The 22,716-nt window shown below is 39.3% G+C and overlaps 1 protein-coding gene across 3 annotated transcripts in view; it reads right to left on the bottom strand.

The window, feature by feature from the left end:
• Positions 1-3,937: 3,937 nt before the first annotated feature.
• TRPM3 (transient receptor potential cation channel subfamily M member 3) overlaps positions 3,938-22,716 on the bottom strand; it is a 385,669-nt gene continuing 366,890 nt past the window's right edge. For all 3 annotated transcript variants that reach the window (XM_066568608.1, XM_066568609.1, XM_066568607.1), the window contains 4 exons: positions 21,762-21,912; positions 21,019-21,218; positions 19,754-19,886; positions 3,938-11,034 (listed from right to left, as the gene is read on the bottom strand). In XM_066568608.1, the coding sequence (XP_066424705.1) occupies positions 9,585-11,034; positions 19,754-19,886; positions 21,019-21,218; positions 21,762-21,912 (1,934 nt within the window). In that variant the 3' untranslated portion in view covers positions 3,938-9,584. The remainder of the gene's footprint in view (positions 11,035-19,753; positions 19,887-21,018; positions 21,219-21,761; positions 21,913-22,716) is intronic.

Genomic DNA, 22,716 nt, shown 5'->3' with positions numbered 1-22,716 from the left:
ATAACACGTGTTTTCCTCATGTTTTCCCTTCAACCAGCTTTTGACAGGCTCTTTCTTCTTGAATGTCTTTAGGTTTGGGTACTGCTCACTGACACGCCCCTGCCAAGCCTGGCTGGTACTGAAATTCGGAAATGGCAGTACCCATTGTGCCATGCTACCAAAACAGAACTGGGACCCTAAGATCTAGTCAGTATGACAGTGACATTCTGGTTGGTGTGCAGTATCCTGTCGGGTTATCCTGCCCTTTTAGAGCACGGTTTGGAGGCACAGCCATCAGCTCTGAATGCACCCTTAGCGGGGGGGGAGTCCCACAGACACAGGGGTGTGTGAACGAGAGCACATATGGCACCACATTTGGCCAATCCTCCCCGGTTCAAATACCTTGCTAATTCCTGTACTTAGCATCCAAGGGCAAAGAATGAGTGGTTTTTCCCAATTACCTCAGGTTGTAACTTCTATTAAAACATGTTAGCAATTTAAAACTATTTATTCTGTAAAATATTAGAATATTTTGATTGCACCTGAACAGAACAGTGCAGTTATTGAATGCTTCTCTCTTAGTAAAGATGAAATTCTTGGCCCGTTCTTGTACATTTCAGAGCAGTTTTAACAAATAATGTATACTGTGCATTATTTTGTATTTCATTGTAATATGCAATTTTAAAAATCCTGAATTGAATTCCAGTGTTAAACTTCCACAGAATAGCAACTTGTGTCAGTATTCATCCTTTCCTGATTAACAGATTTTAATATATATTTATTTTGTGCACCTTCTTCTGAAGCTAAAAAATCCTTGATCTGCTGTGACATTTTCTCCTGCCCACATAATGCTGAAGCTAATAGACCCAGTGGATCCATCCATCCCCCAAGGGGATGGCTTGCACCCATCCCTGATGCTGGTGCAGGGAAACAGAAGCATGCATTGTACAGTTGCGTAAGACAGCTTAATTTATCCAATGGCTAGAACAGCACTCTGAGACTTTGGAGTTGCTGTGAGGTGAGTAGGATCAGCTACTGTTAAGGGAACTTGTTTTGCTGTAAACATCCATAGTGAGGTATTGTCTGAAAATAGTCAGACATTTTAGAAGAGATGGACTATGACTCACCTAACATAATCCTAAAGTAGGCCTAGTTTATTTTATAGACTTATTAAGAATGTAAAAAAGTACACAAAATTTCAGATAAATATTTAAATTACTGCAGTAGCAGTGTAGTCCCTAGGTGTGACTGCACAGGGAGGAAAGGGAATGTCCCTGCATTGCTCTGTACTTCCTGCTGTGGCTGCAGTTCTTCTCTGATTTAGCTGAACTGGGGTGGGAACACAGGCAATCTGTTCTGGGTAGGAAGCCAAAATGTTTCAGGGAGAAAACAATCCATGGGGAGCTGAGGACCAGGCTACGTTTTCTGAAACTTTGGTCCTTTCTTGAAACAGGGCAGCTAGTCACAACCCCTCAGATAAGACTGGAGCAAAGACACAGAATGTCCTTTTAGACACTCACCAAAAACCACTCATCAGATCCTCTGAGATGTGGACTATTTATTCTACATGAAGCACAGATTAGCCTTTGTTGCTGCAAGTTGTTTGTCTAAGTTATGATTCTCTGAGGGAATGCTATAGTCTTAGCAAAATAAATAGCACAGTTGAAATGGATTAATCGTAAACTTACACTATTGACAATTGACAAGTTTGCTCCCCAGATGTCCACTCAGGGAAAAAAAAGGTGAACTTTGCCATATAGTGTGAGAGTGATGTGAATTTTAGAGTTCATTGTTCGTATGTTCCTTTGAGACTGTTTTCCCTGTTCATCATGTGCACACACCCCTCATCTGCTCCCCTCCTCCAGAAATTACAGTGCAGTTGCTGTGGTTCAGCACTTGTGGGTTATAATTCAGACCTGTGACTAATATTTCTAAGGAGTTTTTGCAGAATGTAATTCTTCAGTCAGATTTAGTGTTTTTACTGTTACTTTCAGAAGATTTATTAACTGCTAAAGATGTGGTTTTTTAGTTTCAAGATTTTAATTAGTGACCAGCAAAATGCTGCATTGATAGTTGATTTTTTTTTGTCTTTCAAATAAAGAAAAAGATTGTGTGTTAACATTTTCTCTAATGTCCTTAGAGCCTTGATATGTTATTTTCCAAAGCTTCTTAAGAAAATTCTCATCTTGCATGCTATGAACAAAAAAACCCCTGGAATATTTTGTGAGGATAGCTATTATCTCTAGAGACTGATTCTGTGGTGTCCATGTGGCTATTGAACCTTTGGCTACATGTTTGACTGGGGAAAGGTGTAGCTAAAAAGTTTTAAGTTTTAGAAGGTGGTACAAGCAGAGCAGTCTTGCCACAGGTGTCAAACTTCCTGGTTTGGAATCCAGACTAGCAAAGGCAAAGGCAGTTTCACCTACAGTTCTCTGCAACAGCAGCCTGTATCATGTGAGGCGTGATGTCTGTAACTGTTCACGGACTGCTATTATTATTTCACATAAACAACCCTCTCTGAGATAATGCTTGTCATTATTGCCTCCCAAAAGTATAATCCAAATATACTGTATTTATGACCACAATCAGTTATTTGAAAATTTCAAAATGGAATCATGTGAACTTATATTTTTTTGTTGTTCCAGAAGTGTAATATGGTAAATTCGAGCTCTGAATGCAAAATCAGTGAGGGCTGGTGTAAGTCTAAGCTTGTGCTGCACTCAGTCATGAGGATAATGAATCATGGTGTAAGTTAAATGAAGTTCTTTTCCATTGCGTACTAATGACATTAAGAGACTAGATCTCTGCCCTAAAGGCTACAAGATAACAGCTCATGGGAGTGAAAATCAAGGCTACTGATGGTTTTTTGGGTGGTTTTTTTTTTTGTTTTTTCGTTTTGTTTTTTTTTTTTTTTGGTTTTTTTTTGTTGTTGTTTTTTTTTTCTCCTTACTAATTGGCTGAATTTAGGTGAAATTTGTTACTGTGAAAATCAAAATCCCAGGGAGACTAGAGATATAGTGTTACCTGGAGAGTAGCATAATGACAACTCTTTGGCATAGGTTTAGTTTTTGTTTTGGAAAACTTCAAGGCTCCCAGTCTTCACTGAATGGCAGTCCCTGAGAAAGGATGAAATTAAATCTGATCAGAAAGTTTAGCATTTCCTTCTTAGATACCTGAAATAAAGAGCAATTCTCTGAACCATTCCTCTCCTGAAGTACAACTGATGTATGCAGAACTGTTTTGAGTATCTGATATCTTTCTGATTCAATTGGATGTTTGTTTTCCTGTGCTTCTTTTTTCTTTGGCTAAAACATAATATTATCTCCATGAAGGCTTATTTGTAGAGGTAGAAGATTCTGACTTTGACAGATTTTGTGTCAGCAGTGGTTTTTTAGCATTTTTGTGAGGATGTATCAGAGCTGGCTGTAGCTGCATGAAGAGGGAGACAATGATTTCTTTTTGAGGAGGTGAGATGCCAGTTCAGAGTCAGCCGTGGGTACTAGTGGATTACTTGGTGTCCTTTGTTTTTCATGGAGCTTCTCTGGCTGCAAGAGTAGGCAATACCACCCAGTTGCCATACAAAGGAGCACAATTCTTCCAGGCTATGTGGATGCAACATAGAGAGGATCTGCAATCAATGCTTTTGTTCCCCCTTTGCTGGAATGGTAGTGACAAAGCAAAGAAATTATTCCCTCATTTTAAATAAACCCACTGAGAAGTACTTCTTTCTTCGTTCTGATATTTGCCAGAATAAGGGACACTTTGAATGAAATCTGATCTAAGAGGCGGAAATAATTTGCAATATTCAAAAGGCCTGTGTGCAACATAGTAATATTTTGGTTTCCTGTAAGTCTGTAAAGTTAGAACAGTGAGAGATCTTAGAGAAAAGCAGCTACCGCTGCATCACTACTTTACTGCCTTGAAAGCAAATGAACATAAATGCTCCAGCAAGAACAGATGTTTTGATCTACATATCTTTTTTTATTGCAAAACAATTGTTACAGAAATTTCAGAAAGTTCTACTGTAGTAATTGCCAACTTCTGCTTTTTATTATGCATCTAAACACAGTCTAAAAGTGCATTGTGAATCCAGTAGACCTTTGGAAAGGACCGTTTCCCTAGTTATGTACATTTAGACAAATCATACTTGAAAAGCTTTGTATTAGTAGGAGTTTGTTTAAAATAACATTTTAGTAATTTTTATCCCTTTATAAATGATTGTTTTACACTTACAAATGATAGCCCAAATAATAAATGATTAAATAGCTATTAGTATAGAATATTGCAAACACTGTTCCAGACAGCAGTAGCAGCAAATAGACTCTCGTCATGTACAACAACTGCAGAGGTGGAAAAAAGATAAAACTTTAATACAATTTACTCTTGTTCAGGCATAAAACTGGTATTTCACATCCAACTCCCTCTTCTTTCCCTTCCCCCTCCCTCCTAGATATTAAAATAAACAAGAGTTATCACTTCCCTGCAGCAGAAACAGCAGCAATTTAATAATCAAGTGTTTTTACCTAACAGCCTTTTGAAGTAAGTATTGTGTGGCTCTATGAATGATCTGAAAGCATACAGCAAAAATTAAAAGGTCAGAGACTGTTTCACAACCAGACTGGCTCAATGGCTCCATCATTAGACCTCCAGCTTTAAGATGATATAGTGTAATCCATGCCATGACTCAAAGTAATATTGAGTTAGAAATGCAGAATAAATCCATCTCCTGACAGAAGTCAGAGTATGCCACTGAAATCAGTGGATTTTCTGCAGATTTGCACCAGCATTAGTAAGACCATAATTGTAGTCCATCATGGAGACAAGAAGCCTGTGTGACCTGTAGAGTTCTGTATGAAATGTATGACTGGCTAAAAAGCTGGGTGCAGAAACAAAGTCCCTCTGTATCCAATACTACTGCTCCTATGCCAATGTGTGGCAAGGACAGTGAATTCCATTTACAGTAGTGAATGGTTTCACTAGGTAAGCAGACACCCCCAATATTTCACTTCTCGTCCCAGTTTGGACTGTGATTTTATCTAAGGTGGTTGAAGGGAAAATTCATGCTAGGAATCTTACCCATTTGTTTTGAAGAAGATGGTCTATATCTAGTATCTCTTGACAGAACTGAAAATGTGGCCTTTGTTGAACCAAATATGCATATTTGTGCAAAAAATGCAAATAAATTATCATTTTAAATCAGGGAAAGACATCACAACTACTTAAGTGTTCCAAGAGAAATCCAGGAAAAACCCTCTCACACTTTCCCTTTGGATGATTATCAGATCCACTTCACTTTTTAACCTGAGCAATGTCATAAGACATTTATGCTTGTTTTGAAAACCTGCACCACGAGTTTACAGGGAATTTTGTTTCACTGGCTCACTCTAATACCTCTGATGATGTCTGCTCTCAGGACAGATACTGGCTTATGCCCACTGCAGTCATTGGACTAAGGCTGTGTGCTGCTACCAGCACTTTTTTTTTTGAGCAGTTATTCACATAGTTGCATTTTCCATGCACTGACAGTTTCTAAGAAACAAATCGTTTTCTTCTCATACAAAAAATATACCTAACTAAGATATTTATCCCCTGACAAAAGGCTATCCTTTCCGCAAAAGGTACAAATCGGTTTTGTTGGTATTTTTTACCAAAAAATCTATAAATGGAAAATTAAAAAAAAAAAAAAAAAAGTAATCTATGTCTGGAATCCAGAGGGATTTCCTTATGTAGATGAATGGATGTTTTGGTTTTTCATTGTATTTTCAAATTATCCCCTCACTGCCATTTGTTAACTGGCACTTGTGCTAAGAAAATAGTGTAGCACCTGATCTCTTCCAAAAAAAAGAGAGAGCCAAATGTCTGAGCACTGCTGTAGGTTCGCATTTTGTGTTGAGTATTCAAATTTCATAAAATACAGTTGTCTTTTAAAAATAATAAAAAAATCACTTACTTTGCTAAAGGTCAAAAATAATGGAAATAATGTAAACATCCAAAAGTTTGAATTCATTCCTAACTGGATTCATCTTTACAGGCAGGCAATAGCAAAATGTTAAGTCTCCTAGCAGTCCAAAGAAACTCATGGAACAATGCATGCATTTTCTTTGACACAAAAAAAGACTGGACTTTAGGAAAGAGAAACTACTTCAGTCATATCACATTGTTATTGTGAAAGAATAATGTGCTATAATACAATACCTAGGACAAGTGTATACCCCAACTATAGAATAGAATCACTTAAACTGGAAACAACAGAATGGATTACTATAGGAAAATATTTATAAAATACTGCACATTGCTTCCTCAGTCAACCAGCATATGTAAACAAACAGCTAAGCTCAGTTGAGTTTTAAAATATTATTAAAGTTCATATATCTTATAATCTTTTGCATAACATGCCAGTTTGTCTTTCACACTGTCACAACTCATTTGTCACAGCCCACAGTGGCTTGTTAGAGGTTTATACATCAGCCCATACAGACGTTAAAGTGGAGCTATACAAAGAAATGTGCGAAACATACCAAACTTACACACCGTGACCAGAAATGCATATTCCATACGTAAGCTAATACTTGGATAGTGGAACTTAATGTTTGATGCAACATGTGCTATTTTATTGAATGTTACAGATTTACAAACAAGACCATGTAATGAGATATTAAAACTGTCCTGTAACGTTCACTAATATTACCACATGTCACAACTACATATGCTTCTATTTCATAAGCTATCCTTTGATACAGAATACATCATATGGCACATGCTATAGCTACATAATGATGGATGATGAGACTTCTATCTCACTAAGTGGTCATAATATTGAGAATGGGAAGTCTGGTCCCATCGCAAGAAATGGGAATGTTTTATCATCAAATTCAAAAAGGAGCTGTTTGATGCAACGTGTAAAACCCAGGTGAAAATAAAATAATCTAACATCCATCATAATATATTCTATAGACATCACATTGTAGAATAAATGGGAAACATTCAGGAAAAGTAGTGCTCTGACCTCTTGCAATCACACTTTTAACATCTGAATTTATATTTTATATATAATGGCAAATTTTAAGAGGTAAATAAAGTGTTCTGTTTCATTTTGCCTGGAATGTGTGCTCCAGATCAATAAGGTGCTGTATCCTAAATATTTATACAGCTTCTAGGCTTGGCAAATTTCTTTACCCTGACAAAGTAACCAATGGAATCTACCCCAGAGGAGAGCCCTATCCCTAATTCACTAAGCACTGTCGAGGAATTTCTAATGAATCTGAAATTCCTCTTGAGTAGACCAGTAATACAATGAAGATGAAAGAGTCCACAACAGTTTTAGCAGACATTCATAAAAGTAACAAAGAAAACGAAGTAAGAATATCCCCCTCTACTCTCCGTATATAGATAGATTTGGAGAAGCCTTAGGAAAAGGCTGCTAACAGAAGGTTGGCACATTTGAAGCATATTGTTAAACACAAGTTCCTTTGCCCTTGGGCATTTTGCTATTGTTCAACAATCAGCCTGCCACAAGCATGCTTCATAATGCACAGAAAGGTTTCTGACCTTTCTTGGTATCACCATGTGACTGTAATGCTGCACATGGCCTGCAAGGCAATTGCATAAACACGGTGTCTTGGTGGAGTTTAGTTCACTGAAAGCCTGATCAAACAGAAGAAAGCAAGGAACACGTTGGTGCAGGAAGTGTGAAACACATTGTTCTTAACATCCCCTTGCTGCATTTCCTTGTTTCCTGAACTTCCAACGCAGTGACTTGTTAACTAAATGTTTTCACCTTCTTTGACTCTTTTCTTGAGGCTGATGATTATTTTTCTGTCTGGATTAGTCGTCTTTTGGACTTAACTCTCAGATGGTGCTCAGAGTCTCCCAGGGTGAGGACTCAGTGAGAAAATATCAGCTTGTATTCTCAAAGCTGCCTAATTCAATTTAAATAATGTGAAATATGTTCCCCACTCACAAATATTAATTTTTAATAACAAAAAGGAGCTGCTTCCACATAGATATTGGTAACTGTTGAGATATTTTAACTTCTGATAGCACTAGTGTCAACTTTTCAAAAGTTTAAAAGTTGTGCCATCATAAAGGAATGTGAATTGTTTTTCCAGTTGCAGCTTATGCTTCTCCACCCTTCTCCAGTCTTCTGTTTTCCCTTCCACCTGTGACCACCGGACACTGCCTCGTGAGAAGTTTGAAACTCTTGCTGACAATGTGGGCCCTCGGAATGTGGGTGGAGTCAGTGGAGTTACACTTGTCTTCACCCAAAGCCCATACCAGCACTACCCTGCAGACATGCTTTCCCACTGACAGCGCTCACTGTGTGCTGGGCTGATGAACGGTGGATGCCTACTCACAACTGATGGCTTTTGCTGCTTACAGACACTTGCAGTTTCACTTTGGTTCTTTTACTTACCTTAGAAGCATATAGAAATTCTAGTGTTTTCCAGTGCTCTGCCAAAAATACTTCCCTTTAAGCAGCTTCAGTCTAATTACATGAATCTGGATTCAGACTTCTTGATAAATCCTGTATAATTTAAAAAGTCCAAATACAGCTATGTTCACATGAAAAAAAAGGGGGAAAAGGTGTGAATTTTATAGGTGGGGGAATGATGTGAAGAATCGGCAGCTCAAATGAAACAGCAAGAAGAACCTGGTAGCAGCATGGTGGATAAATCTCCCCAATTTATATATATAATTCAACTGAGCCATGAGAACTGGACACTATTACTATGCTCTGCTCTGATCATCTTATTCTTACTGTTTCATTATATCCTTTGATTTAGTGAGACAACATACTGATGACAAATGTGGTAAAAAAATAAATATATACTATTCCACTTAATTACATTCATCCTGAGCTTGCTCACCTGTGCTAGAATCTAGAATGCCTGTTTTACACAGGAAATCACCTGACATTTTAACATAAATTCTTCCATTTAAGTTGCAGTAAAAAAGGCATTTCACTTCCCTTTCCACTCTTGAAAATATAAACTTTCTGTGGCACTAGAAGTTGATACAAAAGGAGACAAGTGAACATTTATAGTTGTTGTTGTGTTCATCTTTCTTCATTTCTACAAATATGGGATGCAAGGGACTTGGGAGACTATAGGGTTTTTTGCTGCCAGTTCCTACAGAAATAACAAATGCTTTCACCAGTCATCACAATGGTGACATAGATGAAAAAGAAGTTGTGATTGAAGTTTCGAACATCTAATTTGTACATCTCTTTTTTTCCAGTTAATTCCTGCATCTTAAAAACTTGAATAATGATAAAAGGTCTTAGGATACCCTCTAATAAAAGGCAGATATCTGGAGCTATTAATCTAAGTCTTCTGACTTCATTAAGGGGTCTTGTTTATTCCTCTTGTTTACTGAAGGTTTTGTAAAGCTTTCATCCCTCCCTTTTTTCTTAAGTGCAAATGTCAATTGGGTCACGATGGAGCACGTCAGTGGTGATGCTGAGATTGAAAATGTGCTCCCTTGACCCGTGGCTAATGCCAATTGGACTCCACATGGGGTGATGTGAGGGTTTTTAAAAAATTCCGCTAAGAAAAACAGACTGAAAACCAGAGGACCCTTCGACTGCTGGTGAGCTTTGTATAAGTCTAGCTGTGCTTGCTTTCAAAGCTGCAGAAGGCTCCAGTTCTTGACAGTCTCCTCATGGACAGGTTGTCCCCTCTGCTCTCTGGCCTCGAGGACTTGCTCCCCTCCAAGGGGTTCCGTGGGCTGGCTGTGTTTCGCTGCCTGTCAAGTTTGTCACTGATGGAGTAGCTCTTCCGTGTGTGCTGCACATACAACACGCTGGACTCTTCTGCAGAGTAGCTGTTGGCTCGCTCTATCTTTGGGAGCGGGATGCTGTTGGGCAGAGTTGTTGTAGCACTGCTGTCTTGAGGAGATAAGGGGATTCCCTTCTTGTCTTTGACCTCGATATCCTCATGATCAGAGCTTGGGTGGGTTAGTTCAGCTTCTCTCTCTGGGTGGCAGCCTCCCAAGTCTTCCACTTTGCCCCGGAGGCTTCCAGGGAAACTGGCCCTCTCTGCAATGGCCTGGGGAGCGCTCACACACCTTGTGTCTATGCAATCTGTAATACTTGTGTACTCTGCTGTTTTGACTGGGACGCCAAGGCTGCTGAAGTAGCTTCGAGAAGGAGAGAACATGAAGCTGTGAGATTTCACAATTGGTGTTTCCTCCAGAATAAATGGAGTAGTAGCCAGGTAACGACTGCTTTTTGATCGCTCTAAGGTATGATACAAGGGAGGGTCTGAATCCCATGGGATTTGGCAGTCTGTGATTTGTGAATAGTCTGAAGAAAATGCTCTCGTTTCTATTCCAGAAGTTTCCTCATAATCAAGACTCCTGCCAGAGATCTTTTCAGGAGCTGTACTGCTGATGTATGCACTATTAGTTAAAAGGGAAGAGGCTATGTGAGCTGGCAGAGCTGCATCTTCAGGACCAAGAATATTTATGGAGCTCTCGAGAGGTTCTGTGTCAGAATTCATCTCATCCATGGCAGAAACATAGATGTCTATACAAGATGAAGGTCTTCTGGAATCTGGGGCGATTGACAAAGTGCTAGTAGGGGGTAAAGGAGCCTTTCCTTCTTTTGCTATTGAGTGGGAACTGATTGCCCGATGCAGGCTTGGAGATCTTTCCTTAAAAATGCTTTCCAGCTTTTCCAACCCACACTTGTCCTTTATATTTGTTGAGTAGAAGGAATGGCTTCGCAAGCGAGGTGTGATCGTAGGTGACGTTGGAGACATGGACTCCTCTCCTGCGGGATCAATGCTCTCTTGAAGCTTGTAGGCATTTCCTTCCTGACTGTTGAAGCTGCTCTGCCTCACAATGTAGGCTGCATCAGTACAGTCAGATGAGGTCCTGGATCGGATCTTAGTTGTCTCGCCTCTCTCAATGCCAGCCATCTTTTCCAAGGCAGTCACCATTCGTCCCATCGTGTCTTCCAGCTGAGCAAGCCTGATGTCAACAGTCTGCAAAGAGGCCTTCATGCAGTGCTCTCTCTCGTTTACTTCTTCCAGCCGCATGGCCATGTTCTCCACCCTTTAGAAAGGGAAGAATTAAATAGGTACGTTACTACAAAGCAGTGGATGTTCAGCTAACCAGGTCAGGTTACCAAACCACTTGGAAAAAAATGCATCTCAAACCCCAAAGGCACTGTACACCACCTCATCTGCTTCAAAATCCTGCTAAAAGAGGTTTTACAAAAAAAAAAAAAAAAAAAAAAAAAAGCTATGCCCTCAGGGAACTGATACAGTGGATTAAACCAGGGGCATCATTTGTGTAGTGCAGAAGGGGCTTGGGTGTGCCTCATTCCAGGGACAGGAGACTTATTTAATAAATGCTACTATGATTTACTGCCTCTTTGCTTCCAAAGCTTCTAATTAGGTTATTATGAATGAATAACACTTAAAGCAGATGTCACATGATGTTGTCCCCAGTTGTGCCAGAGTCAGGGCCATCACAGGTGGCATAAATGAAGTAAAGAAAGCAGGAAATGTGCCACAGAAGAGAGGCTCTGCTGTATTTCTTCCTCGAGTTTGCCCCAGATTTGCACTACCTAGTCCTATGTTGATCTAAGGAGATAGTTTCTTTGTTCTCTGATTAATATTTAGCTCCAATTTGCAGAAAAAAAGAAATATCAGCTATTTCATTGAATATATATAATATTGAGTTAAATATTCCTGAACACTGCAATGAGGAGAAACACTGATGAAGCCGAATACTGCCTGCAACAGGGTACACGCACTAAGATTGCTCCATTACTGTGATTGTGTTTTGGGTAGTCTGCTTTCATAGCTCAAGGATTGAAATGATGGATTCTAAAGTTAGTTTTCAGCTGCTATCATAATACATAAATAAAAAGCTAGATTAAAAGAAATATGTAATAGCTGAATGTAAGATTCAGTATTTTTAATTTAATTTAATTTAAGTTTTAGTATGTCTTTTTTAGACGATTGATCTGCCACATTTTTAAATATTTTAAATATTTTAAATATTTTCAATTTTTAGGGAATTGTGTACAGATGTATGCCAGTGGCTTCTAACCACTTCAATTTTCTGACTTCTAAAACATGTCTTCTGAAGGATTTATAGAGTCTGAAAATTTTACATTATGAAATTGCCTGTAGCACATGAGAAACTTCTATAATTATTTTCTCTGTTTGTAATCCCTATGACAGGCTGGGACTTCCACTTACCATTGAAGAAGTACTAAAAGCAACAAGTTTATATAGTTCTCTGTGTCTGATAGATTATAATTTTGTTTTTTGCCAGTGCTGTAGCATTGAAAAATGATCAGAGATGAAAAAGATAACAAATGGCAAAAATTTCCACACTCTTTTTCCTTACAGGCCTCTTAACTCTCTTCCAGATAGTGCAATTCATGCTCAAGTATTACTAGTCACACTGCCATAGTTAATAGGCACACAAACAATTCCCAAGATTTCTGACGAGGTAAATATCATCTTCTACTACTGCTAGTTATTTTTTTAACAGGACAAGTGATTTGGAACTGACAACAACATAATCACTCTTATTTGCACAGAGGGGAAGATTATAGCTAAGAATAGAATATTGGACAGCAATGCCCTATTACCTAATGCTCAGAAGTTTTTCTGGTAAAACACTGAAGCCTGACTACCTTGTGGTGATGAGTAACAGAATCTGCCCGAGGAGAGGAGAGGAGAGGAGAGGAGAGGAGAGGAGAGGAGAGGAGAGGAGAGGAGAGGAGAGGCAAGAGTGTGACTCAGCTCCCTACAGCAAGTCTCACATTCCTGGGAAATACAGGCTTTTCCTGTGAAGTGTGTGAGTTTTGAAGGCACAAGCACAACAAATTAAATGTGCAGCAGCAACTGTGTTGCTATCATCAGTCTTCAGGAGAAAAATGATCAAGTAATCACTGCTAAGAAATGAACTGGTAGCTTCAAGGAATCTTATTCTACTCATTATCATTTAGGCACCAGTCTGTTTCTAGTTCTACCAGCTTCTCCAACAAAACAGATTCATGTTATTACAAGTACAGGATGTAATTCCACAGTGAGAGCAGTTTATATGGGAAGCAATTGAATTTTCACTCATGTTATTACTTATATGAACTGCTATTTTATAACAGCAATTATACTTTTGAAATATTTATTAGACAATAATTGAGTCCTTCACCCCACATTCAGATCCTATAAGAACTGCTTCAAGATGATGAACAGATAAAACATTGCAATTTTAGGGCTGTCAGACATAAGGAAAAATTTTACTGGATTTCACTGGATAATTACAGCTCAGAATACATGCCACAAAAAACCTTTCACCCCACAAACAGTTATCAAGAATTGGAGTGAATTTATAACATTATTTAAAGCTAACTGGATAATCTGGTTGTGGTCTTGCTACCTTGTTGTTGTTGTTACTGCTGTTTTTGCCATTGTTTTGGTTTGATTTGTTTTTTTTCTTTCCTGCCTTGGCACCTGTACACAAGTGAAATATTTTTTAATACAAACACAGCCAGCTGGTCTATCAGTGGAACTGCCCACAGTGAGGTAAGTTTTGTGTCTTGCATTCACATGAGGCCTACACAATGCTACTGAACACAACCAGGAGAACCTGGAATAATACCTGGCTAGTAGGTGTTCATGTATTTGTTCTGCCTTCCCTGAATGTGATCTTGCAGCTACTGTCAGTGGCACTGAGCGTCAGACAAGGCGAAGAGAGACTTTCGAGTTACGTGGTCTCTTGGTTGCTATGGAACTGATGACAAATGTGATTGCATTGGTAGTGTGGAAAATTTATGGAGAAAGGTAACAAGATAAGCACAGAGCAGTCTGGGTTTGGAAACCATGGGTAACCAGAGATGTGCATAGGTAACTGAAAAATGCATACATGTGTTTGCACTTCATGAGCCCTGACTATAGAATTTTATTCACAAAAAGAAAGTTTGAAAGATGATGGTCTCCAACCCCCAATGATACTAACTTAGTCACCCTTAGTTATATATATTATATAAAATACAGATACATATATATGTATAATATTATACATACATATATATATATATATATATAAATATATAAAATATGGCTACTCCAGAATATTTAACAAATATTTATTCTGTTAATGATATTCTCTTGAATTAATTTGATGTTCAGTTCTGTAACCATTCATCCTGCAGAACAGCACCATGTTCTGGGCGTGAGCCTATTTGAAACATGATAAAATCACATCAGCCAGACACTGTGGACACAGGAGGATATGGTCTGGAGAGATACACCTCTAATCTGGTCCTTAAAATATCTTAAATAAGTGATTTTTTCTATTTTCCCATATTCTTGGGAAAATGTTCCTGCAGTCAGTGAATAAACAGCCTGACTTGTATTTCCTTTAGGAATAGTTTTGTATTAAAACACAGTTTCAAAATGAGAATGCCCGTTTTGCTTTGTTTTTTTTTTTTTTTTTCCTCCATGGGTATTCAGGAGCAAGTATGAACCTTTTAGCAAATCTCACAGTATCCATTTATGATGTCTCCTTCACACCTGTGCTTATCCTTGAAGCACGTTTCAATGTATTAGAAAGTGTATTATTCAATGTGTTATTCAATGTACTAGAAAGTGCCAAGCCATACTAAGAGAATGAGAAGAAAAAAAGAGGATGCTACATGTAAAACATGCACCAAGGTGTGCTGCTGCTCAAAAATTTCATATAGTGAAACAAACATGGACTTTACCAGGACAATATGCAATAACGAGGGGAGAAGTCAGAACCTGACCAAGATTTTATATTATTTGCAGTAAGACTTTTTAATTATGGTTTGGGAGATGATGACTTTTGCTGGCATTCATTTTGGTTTCTTTATTTTTAACCTTTGCACATTAGTTCATCAATAATTTATTTAAAATAATTCTTTAATGGGACTAAGGCACTCTTTTCAGAGGTAGACCTCTTAATTGAATGGTAGAATTAGGTTCACAAGTCTCTTGTTGACCTAGGTCCATTTCTAAGACATCATTCATACTTCAAAATCATTTTCAAAAGCCACAAAGACCATTGACATGAAAGTCACTTACAGAGATACCACTGAGCTTGTGATAGGCGATTGTGGAATGGTTGTATTTAAATAAAACACAGACAGCAGTTCCCAAGCCTGTAACAGGGTACTTTGCCTGACATCTTTTGGTAAAGCTGTGCTGATGCAAGCAGCCAGCCAGTTTTCCCGGGTGCAGTGGTTTTTAATGGCTAAGGGAGTTGGGTTGTCATGGCTGCATTCCCACTGGAGCCTAAGACCACTTAACTCTTTTTGACCACGGAGAGATGCCACAAGAGTCACAGACCTTTCCTGCTGTCATTTTTCATGTCTGGGTCTGGTAGGGTCAGTCCTTTTTACCAACACAAAGCTATTTCTGTGCACTTCAGCCTGCCAGCTCTGAAATCAAGATAACAGCTATGTCCTCATCCACACAGACACTGTATGTGTAATTGCACTGCAAATTATAAAGTGCTATTCTAATGGATACCACAGAGTACCAAAGATGACATAATTATATCTGCTCTAACCAGCTTATGTGCTTTTCAAATACTGTTATGATGTGACCCTGCTCCTTTTGAAAGCAACATGATGTTTTGCACAGGTATGAAAGAATTGGGACCTGTTCACATGGAACAAATGTGCTGGGTTACTGAAGTGATTGTTTCAGTGACTTCATGCCAGATCAAGAAAAACAGTGCAGTCTTTTTTGATCATATTCCACATGTTTTTGTTCTGGTCAAGATGCAATACAGTGATTAGAAAGGAAGATTCTCCACACAATGTCATGATTCTTCCACTGCAATGCAGTGAATTTGTCCAACTTAGCTTTCCTCACAGGTTTTCAGGAGATTCACCATGCATGCTTTGATAAATGCATTCAAGGGAAACACCTTACAGCCTTGTACTACTTTATATTTTTCCACTTAGCCCATCACTTCATCTGATACGTATCAGTAACTTGATGCTACTTCCATATGCTTGTGTGAAATCCCAGATAGTGGGCTTCTGTAGTAGAGCATCTCAGCCCCCACATCTGTTGTTTGCTAGCCAGTCAGATAACTCAAACAGGACAAGCTGCCTTGTATTTCAGGGGGTATAATCTTGAATAAGTGATTTTGGCACCATGGTCATTGGTCTAGCATCTCCCGACTGTCAATAAAAATCTTAGAGATCTGGCAAGACAGACTGCATTTCTGACTGACAGCCAATCACTTTACAAAAAAAAAGGAATTTAAATACACAGTGGAGTTCTTTCTTCCCATCAGAGTCGGAAGGCAGAAGAAGCAGGGCTTCTTTAATAAATTTTGTCTGTAGTTCCCACTCTCCCAGCAACAGCTGCTCCTCTCAGTTGCTTAGTCTGACGTGAAGGAAAGACAAACATCAAAGTGCTGTTCTATGCTTTTAATTTCTGAATGTGAAGTGATCAGGTAAAGGAGGGATTCTGTCTGGTGACATCAAATATGGAGACTTTGGTGGTGTCTGTTGTTACAAGAGAAGTAAGGAGATTCCTGAACTGAGGCAGGCCCACAAGATGCCAGGGTGGACTATCCCAAGGTGAGAGCCTCAACTAAAGCTTGTTGCAGATGAGTCAGATAAGACATTGTGGTCCTGCCCCAGCACAGCCCCTGACTGTACAGTTGAAATCATTCATTGCCACCCAAGTCAGTGCATCAATGCACAGGATCTCTTCTTGCTTTGATTTCCTGAGCCCCTTCATCTGTCTCTGTCTCTCGAACCCATTGAGGCTCGAAGCAAGACTCTGTTCCCATCTTACATTTCCCTTCCCTTCCCTTCCCATCTTACATTTCCCTTCCCTACTCCTGCTTCCAGGTACGCTGGGCTTTGTATGCAGGGTGTGCAGCTGTTCCTCCTCACAGCAGGACCTGGAGCTGCTCAAGCAGAGGGGAGCATTATCACATAGGCACAGAGGTGAGGGAAGGCAGTGACTGGTGCAGGTGCAGGTGCAGGTGCAGGTGCAGGTGTAGGTCCAGGTGCAGTTATGTCACACAGGGCCTGTCCCAACCCTTCCCTTCTTGAGCCTAACAGCATGCTCAGCTTCTTGTAAATGAAAGGTCTTTGGGAAGAACTTCACTCACATTTCCAGGGTTTTCTGGTCCCATTTTACACCACATAAAGCTGACTTAATTGGACAGATGACTAAACTGGTATCTCATGGCTCTAACCTGGGTCTTATACTTGGTCTACTACTACAGGCTAGTCACTGGGCATTGGAAGAGAAACCACAGTCTTGCATCTTCTCTGCATCTGGCTTTCTTTGCTCTGCATCTTGATACTTGTGCAATGATAACTCTATAAAGAAACTCTGAAGTGCAAATCTGGATTTTACATATTTGAATATTCCACAGGTTACAAAAACAATTCTAGTGATGTCATGGTTTAGGAATGGTACTCTCCAATTTAGAAGCCATGATTCCACTTCCCCTCCCCTGCTTCAATTGGAGGCACACAAGGTGAAGTTTGAGATAACAACTTACTGGAAACAGCAATAAAGAAGAGAATAAACAATAACAACAACAAAACTACAACAAAAGGTGGAAGAAAGAGAAAGAGAAGGAGAAGGAGAGGAAGAAGGAGAAGGAGGACAAAGTATTTACAGTGAAAAGGCCCTGTTCCATCCATCATGTTTTCTCTACCAGAAGGACTCCCTCCTCCTAAGAAGCAAGAGTCCCTTTCCCCTGGCAATGACACAAGATGGTATCAAACAACTTCAGGGTCCTCCCACCCCCTCCTGGCTACTGCAGAAGTTAACCCCACCCTGGCTGGAAACAAGACAAGTGGTTTAGATTTAAGAGGACTTGGTCATGACTGCAGGCAAAATAAAAAACCCAGGCATGCTGTTTCTAAAATGTGTTATGTATGATACTCAGATAGCCCTGATTCCTCAAGCATCTTTAAAATATTCCTCAGACCTATTGTGTAATAAGAACTACATTCACCTGGGATGTCACTGATCGGGCCTGGGAGTGACCTCTGTACCCCATAGGGTCACTGCCTGGATCTCTCTTACAGAGCTGGGGCACACTGGTCTCCACATTAAACTATTGGCTAAGGTAAATGGATTTTTAAAGAGCTATTTCTCTGTGAGGCTCAGGTGTTTGCCTTCACTTAGGATCCATATTCAGGAGCTTGATTCTGGAACAAGGTGCTTTAAGCTTTTCATTTAAATTAGAGATAAGGGCTCTTTTCCTACAAAATAGGGTCACCACAGAATGGAAAGGCAGCCTGTTATGTTTTCATTTTCAAGGACTTACAGCACTTGCATGATGTAGGAGAGGACCTAGCTACATTACCTCTTATTTACAGGTCTTCAAAGATACCTCTTCCTTCCTTGGCCACCAAATGAAAAGCTATACTCAGAGATTTGAACCTGCATCTATGATTTTTCGGTTCAGTTCTGTGGCCACCAGACCATCAGAACACAAGAAAAAAAAAGGTACTCAGTTGGACCACAGACCAGTTTATCCACTATCATACTTTGAAGTATATGTAGTTCTTTCGCCTGTGTATTCTTCAGTCTTTCATATTTTTTGCACAGGAACTTTATGTGCTCAACATGATCTCTATGTATTTAGCAGTCCTTACTGGATTTCTCTTTCATAAGCTTGTCTAGTCTTGTTTGAATGCATGTAGCATTTTAGCTGACATCATCAGCTTCTTTAAGACCTCACCATCTTCCAAAAATTTGTTCTGTTACACTACTTACAGCATGAAAAAAAAAATCACCTATTTTCTGTTTATTTTGAACACAGGATCCTGCTAAATTATTCTCTTACTCCCCTATATCTTGTTCTGAGTGTGGCAGCAAACAATTGATTTCTGTTCACCCTTTCCTTGCACTCACACTTACATAGACCTCTCTAATTTCATCCCTCATTTGTCTCTTCCAGACCCAGGAATGCTGGATTATTTGGCCATCCTTTACAAGGTAGCCATTCCATGCCTTACCAACTTCCCCTCTAATATCCTTTGAATTTGGAGACTGGCAACTTCCACTAAATTACTGTATTGCTTTTTCCCTCTGTGCATTACTGTAGATGAAAGGTCTTGTTCCATTTAAAATCCATGTTGCTATTGGTTCTGATGAAACTAGCTTACCTAGCCAGGCTATCCTGAAACAAGGCTTACTTCTTATCTGAAGCACTCACAGATAAACTCTAAAGTCAGGTTTTTCATTGAGGAATCTAATTTACTCCCATTTTGTTGTGTCTACTTGTGCCCTGAAATCCTGTTTCAAGAACTGAAATGCAAGCATAATTGGTGCCTCTCACTGCATCAGTTATACTTTAATACAACTGGATAAAAGATCCCTTTTACAAAGCTTATCATACAATGATATGGGTTGGAAGGGGCCTTAAAGATCATTCAGTTACAACCCTCCTGCCATGGGCAGGGACATCTTCCCCTAGAACAGGTAGGTGTGGCTCCCCTCAGAGCCACACCTAGCCCAGCCTTAAACACATATGCTTTAGCAAAAAAAAAAAAAAAAACAACCCAAAAAACAAACCAAACAACAACAACAACAAAAACCAACACCCCCCCCCAAAAAAAAACAACCCAAAACCACAAACCAGAAAAAAAGAAAATAAACTCATCACATTTTATCACTTTACTTTTTAATTAAGACTTACCAAAATTACTTCATTTCCTTTTACAAGAAAAAAAGAAAGAGTAGGGTGGTGACAGAAACACATTTCCAGATCAACTTATGAGAACAAAAAAGTGCACCTTTCTGAAGTGACACGGATTCTTTCATCATTGGAGGAGTTGAATCTGTCATCCTTTTCTCTGAAATACTCTTCTATGCACTGCTCTTCAAAATCATGGACCTTTTTCAATTCATCCTCAGTTATGAAAAGTTCTGTGGAAAAAAAATTGAGAAATAAGAATTTGGCAAATATTAACAGGTGAACTAACTACATTCTTATTTTTGAAACTCATTGACTTAAATTTCATAAGCAAGTATGTGGCATTTTGATATGAAAACAGATAGATGCTGTTAATTATGGAATTGGAATTAGTGCTTTAGTTATATATGATTCTGTAGACAGAAGCACTTAAGCAGGCAAATGCTGAGCAAACGTGAATATGTTCTGATTACATGAGATCTAAGCACAGCTGCTGGTCAAGACTGGACAGATGGTGAAAGCCAAAGCCCACCTGTAACCTAACAGACAAATAATGAGATTAGCAGACTGCTAAGAAGGAGTCTGAGCATATAGGGGTCTGTCTGATGTGGCCAGAAGTGACATCTGCAGGCAGCAGTGTGATGGGAGTGGGAGAAGAGCCGTCTGGTTGCATCTCCAGGGCCACAAATGACTCCTGCTCCCTCCTCACAGAGAAGTGGGCTGTGGCATGGGCTAATGCTGGGCAGAGATGCACATCCCTTAGCTCCCTGCCTCTGGCATGCACATTGGGCAAGGTGGAGATATTCTAACTCAAAGAATTAGATAGAGAAGAGGAAAGCATTATCAAAATAATATGACAGGTTTCTCATCATGGTTGTGGGACTTCATTTAAAGCCTGTTGAGGAACTACTCCTCCAGTCTGAGTCAGAGTCAAGGAGAGATTATGTAAACAAAATTGCCTTTTACCATCTCTAAGCTTGTCTAGGCAAAAAGTGTGCTCAGGAGAAGTATGTGCTGTTAGCTCTGTATTTTCAAAAATAAAGCTGGAACTGTCATGGAGTGAGAAGAATTCCAGCAATAACAGACCACTAGTAACAGCAAAACAAACCTCTCTGCTTTGAAGGAACAAACAGGCAACAACCCCAAATAGTTCCAGAAAAACACAGCCTCCTTAACATTGCAAAGAGAATGAAGGGTTGGGCAAATCAGGTAAAACTAACTAATTTAGGTAAGGTTTTTGCAAGTGAGAGTTGTTATTTTGCTGGGAAGGTTATCAAGGTTCTGGGCTTTGACTTCATGCATGTGAAACACTAGACATTATGAAAGGCATTAGAAAGTCCCCTTTGTGCATTATTTGAGTCTTACTCAATCCATAGTCTCTCTCATCTGGGTCACTTTCATGCTTCTTCCATCTGCAGCAGAGGTGTTGAAATATCATTGTCATGTGGCTGAAAATGATCAGAGGTGGTGGGAGAACAGGTCTTTCGTGGAACGTCATGATGAGCTGGTACCTTTGAAACTTCCAAACTTGGTTTGATATAGATTTGACTTCGAAAAACGTGTTGCTAGAAGGCAAGAAGAGGAAAATAACATCAGGCTGAAAATGGTTTTGGGTGCTTTGCCAAAGATGGTATGACAGCATCATAACTACATACATTTCAATAACACTGGCAAATGTTTCCTTGTCACAAGAACAGGAAGCAGAACAAAAGAGGAAGTTTTTGCCTGGACAAAGCATGGTGATAATCAGCCTTTTTGAAGTACCTTATGATTGTAAATGTCTACACTGTACAACTCCTGAGTCTTACAACATCCCATTGAGATGGGGAAGTATTTTTACCCTTGTTTTCCCTATTGGGAATGAATGATGCCATAACTGAGCCTTATTTGGCTTCTTTGCCCTGGTTCCCATTAGATGTCTGTCCTTGGAAATGACCACAATGTGAAAAACTTGGCATTTCCCTTGTCTCCTGGAGACAAGCCTCTTTCCCTCTCCCCCTTACATCCTAGGAAATTGTATCTCAGCCAAAGCCAAAGCTCAGCAGTCTTCGTAGGCTGTGAACAATATGCATCCTCCCCAAGTCTATATTTTGAAATGCGTCACTCACTTGAAAACTGCAATGAGGAGATTCACCAAAAGGATGTTTGCTACCAAGAGGTAGCAGGCCATGATGGCAGGAACGATCCATGCTCCTGTCTTGCAGGGAGGTAGCTGGATAATTTTGCCGTCTTCTCTGGTTTCATTTTGACCACAAGGTGCTGGGAACAAAATTTATAAACAAAAAAATGCAAAATGGGAATGAAACTTATCTTTTCAGTAGTTTTTGCGGAAATATTTAAATATTTATAATGGCCTGCCTGCCAAGGCAATATCATCCAAATAACAATAGCATTGACATTCTCCCCTCAGAAGTTTATGCTTGGTATCACAGATTTTACAGGCTGCAGTTCTTGTTATTGTGTGTTATGTGCCATGGGTATCAAGATATTTCTCTCAGGACACATGCCCGGTGCGAGTAAGCTGCCTTTTTGCATACATAATACAAAAAATATGGTAGTCTGGTGGCAATTAGTGGCTGTGAAAATGAAATTGTTGAATTGTTTAATCCTACAAAAAAGCTTGCATATTATTTATTTAACAGTGAAAACCTTGTCTTTTTTATTGATTGAGAAGGATGTGATAAATAAGGAAAAGGAAGTCCATGAAAGTAAATGAAAGAGTAGACATTTATTGCTATGCACTGCACTGTCTCAAGCCCCACTAGGGCATAGTCATAATGACTTTCTGCTATTAAGGACTCTTGACTGCATGCCTAGAAACAGTGGGGGAGATTATCAAGTCTTTACTGAACCAGGTACAGGGACATGTATGCAGCAGAGATGCCACCTGTTTATTCTACAAATACATTGGAATCAAAATGTTCTTGATATTAATGTTGTAGAACTGAAGCAAGGGGAGAGAAAACATGGTGAAATAGTTTTCCCTGCTTGTGTTTTAATATGCCTTCATGTGCAGTTATGCAGTGAAGGATAATCTTCATCTCCAAGCATGAGTTCAGTTTA

This window comes from Molothrus aeneus, chromosome Z (genome assembly GCF_037042795.1).
Source record: "Molothrus aeneus isolate 106 chromosome Z, BPBGC_Maene_1.0, whole genome shotgun sequence".
NCBI lineage: Eukaryota > Metazoa > Chordata > Aves > Passeriformes > Icteridae > Molothrus > Molothrus aeneus.
The sequence above is the reverse complement of the archived record's forward strand: the minus strand, read 5'-3'. Positions and strand labels throughout refer to the sequence as shown.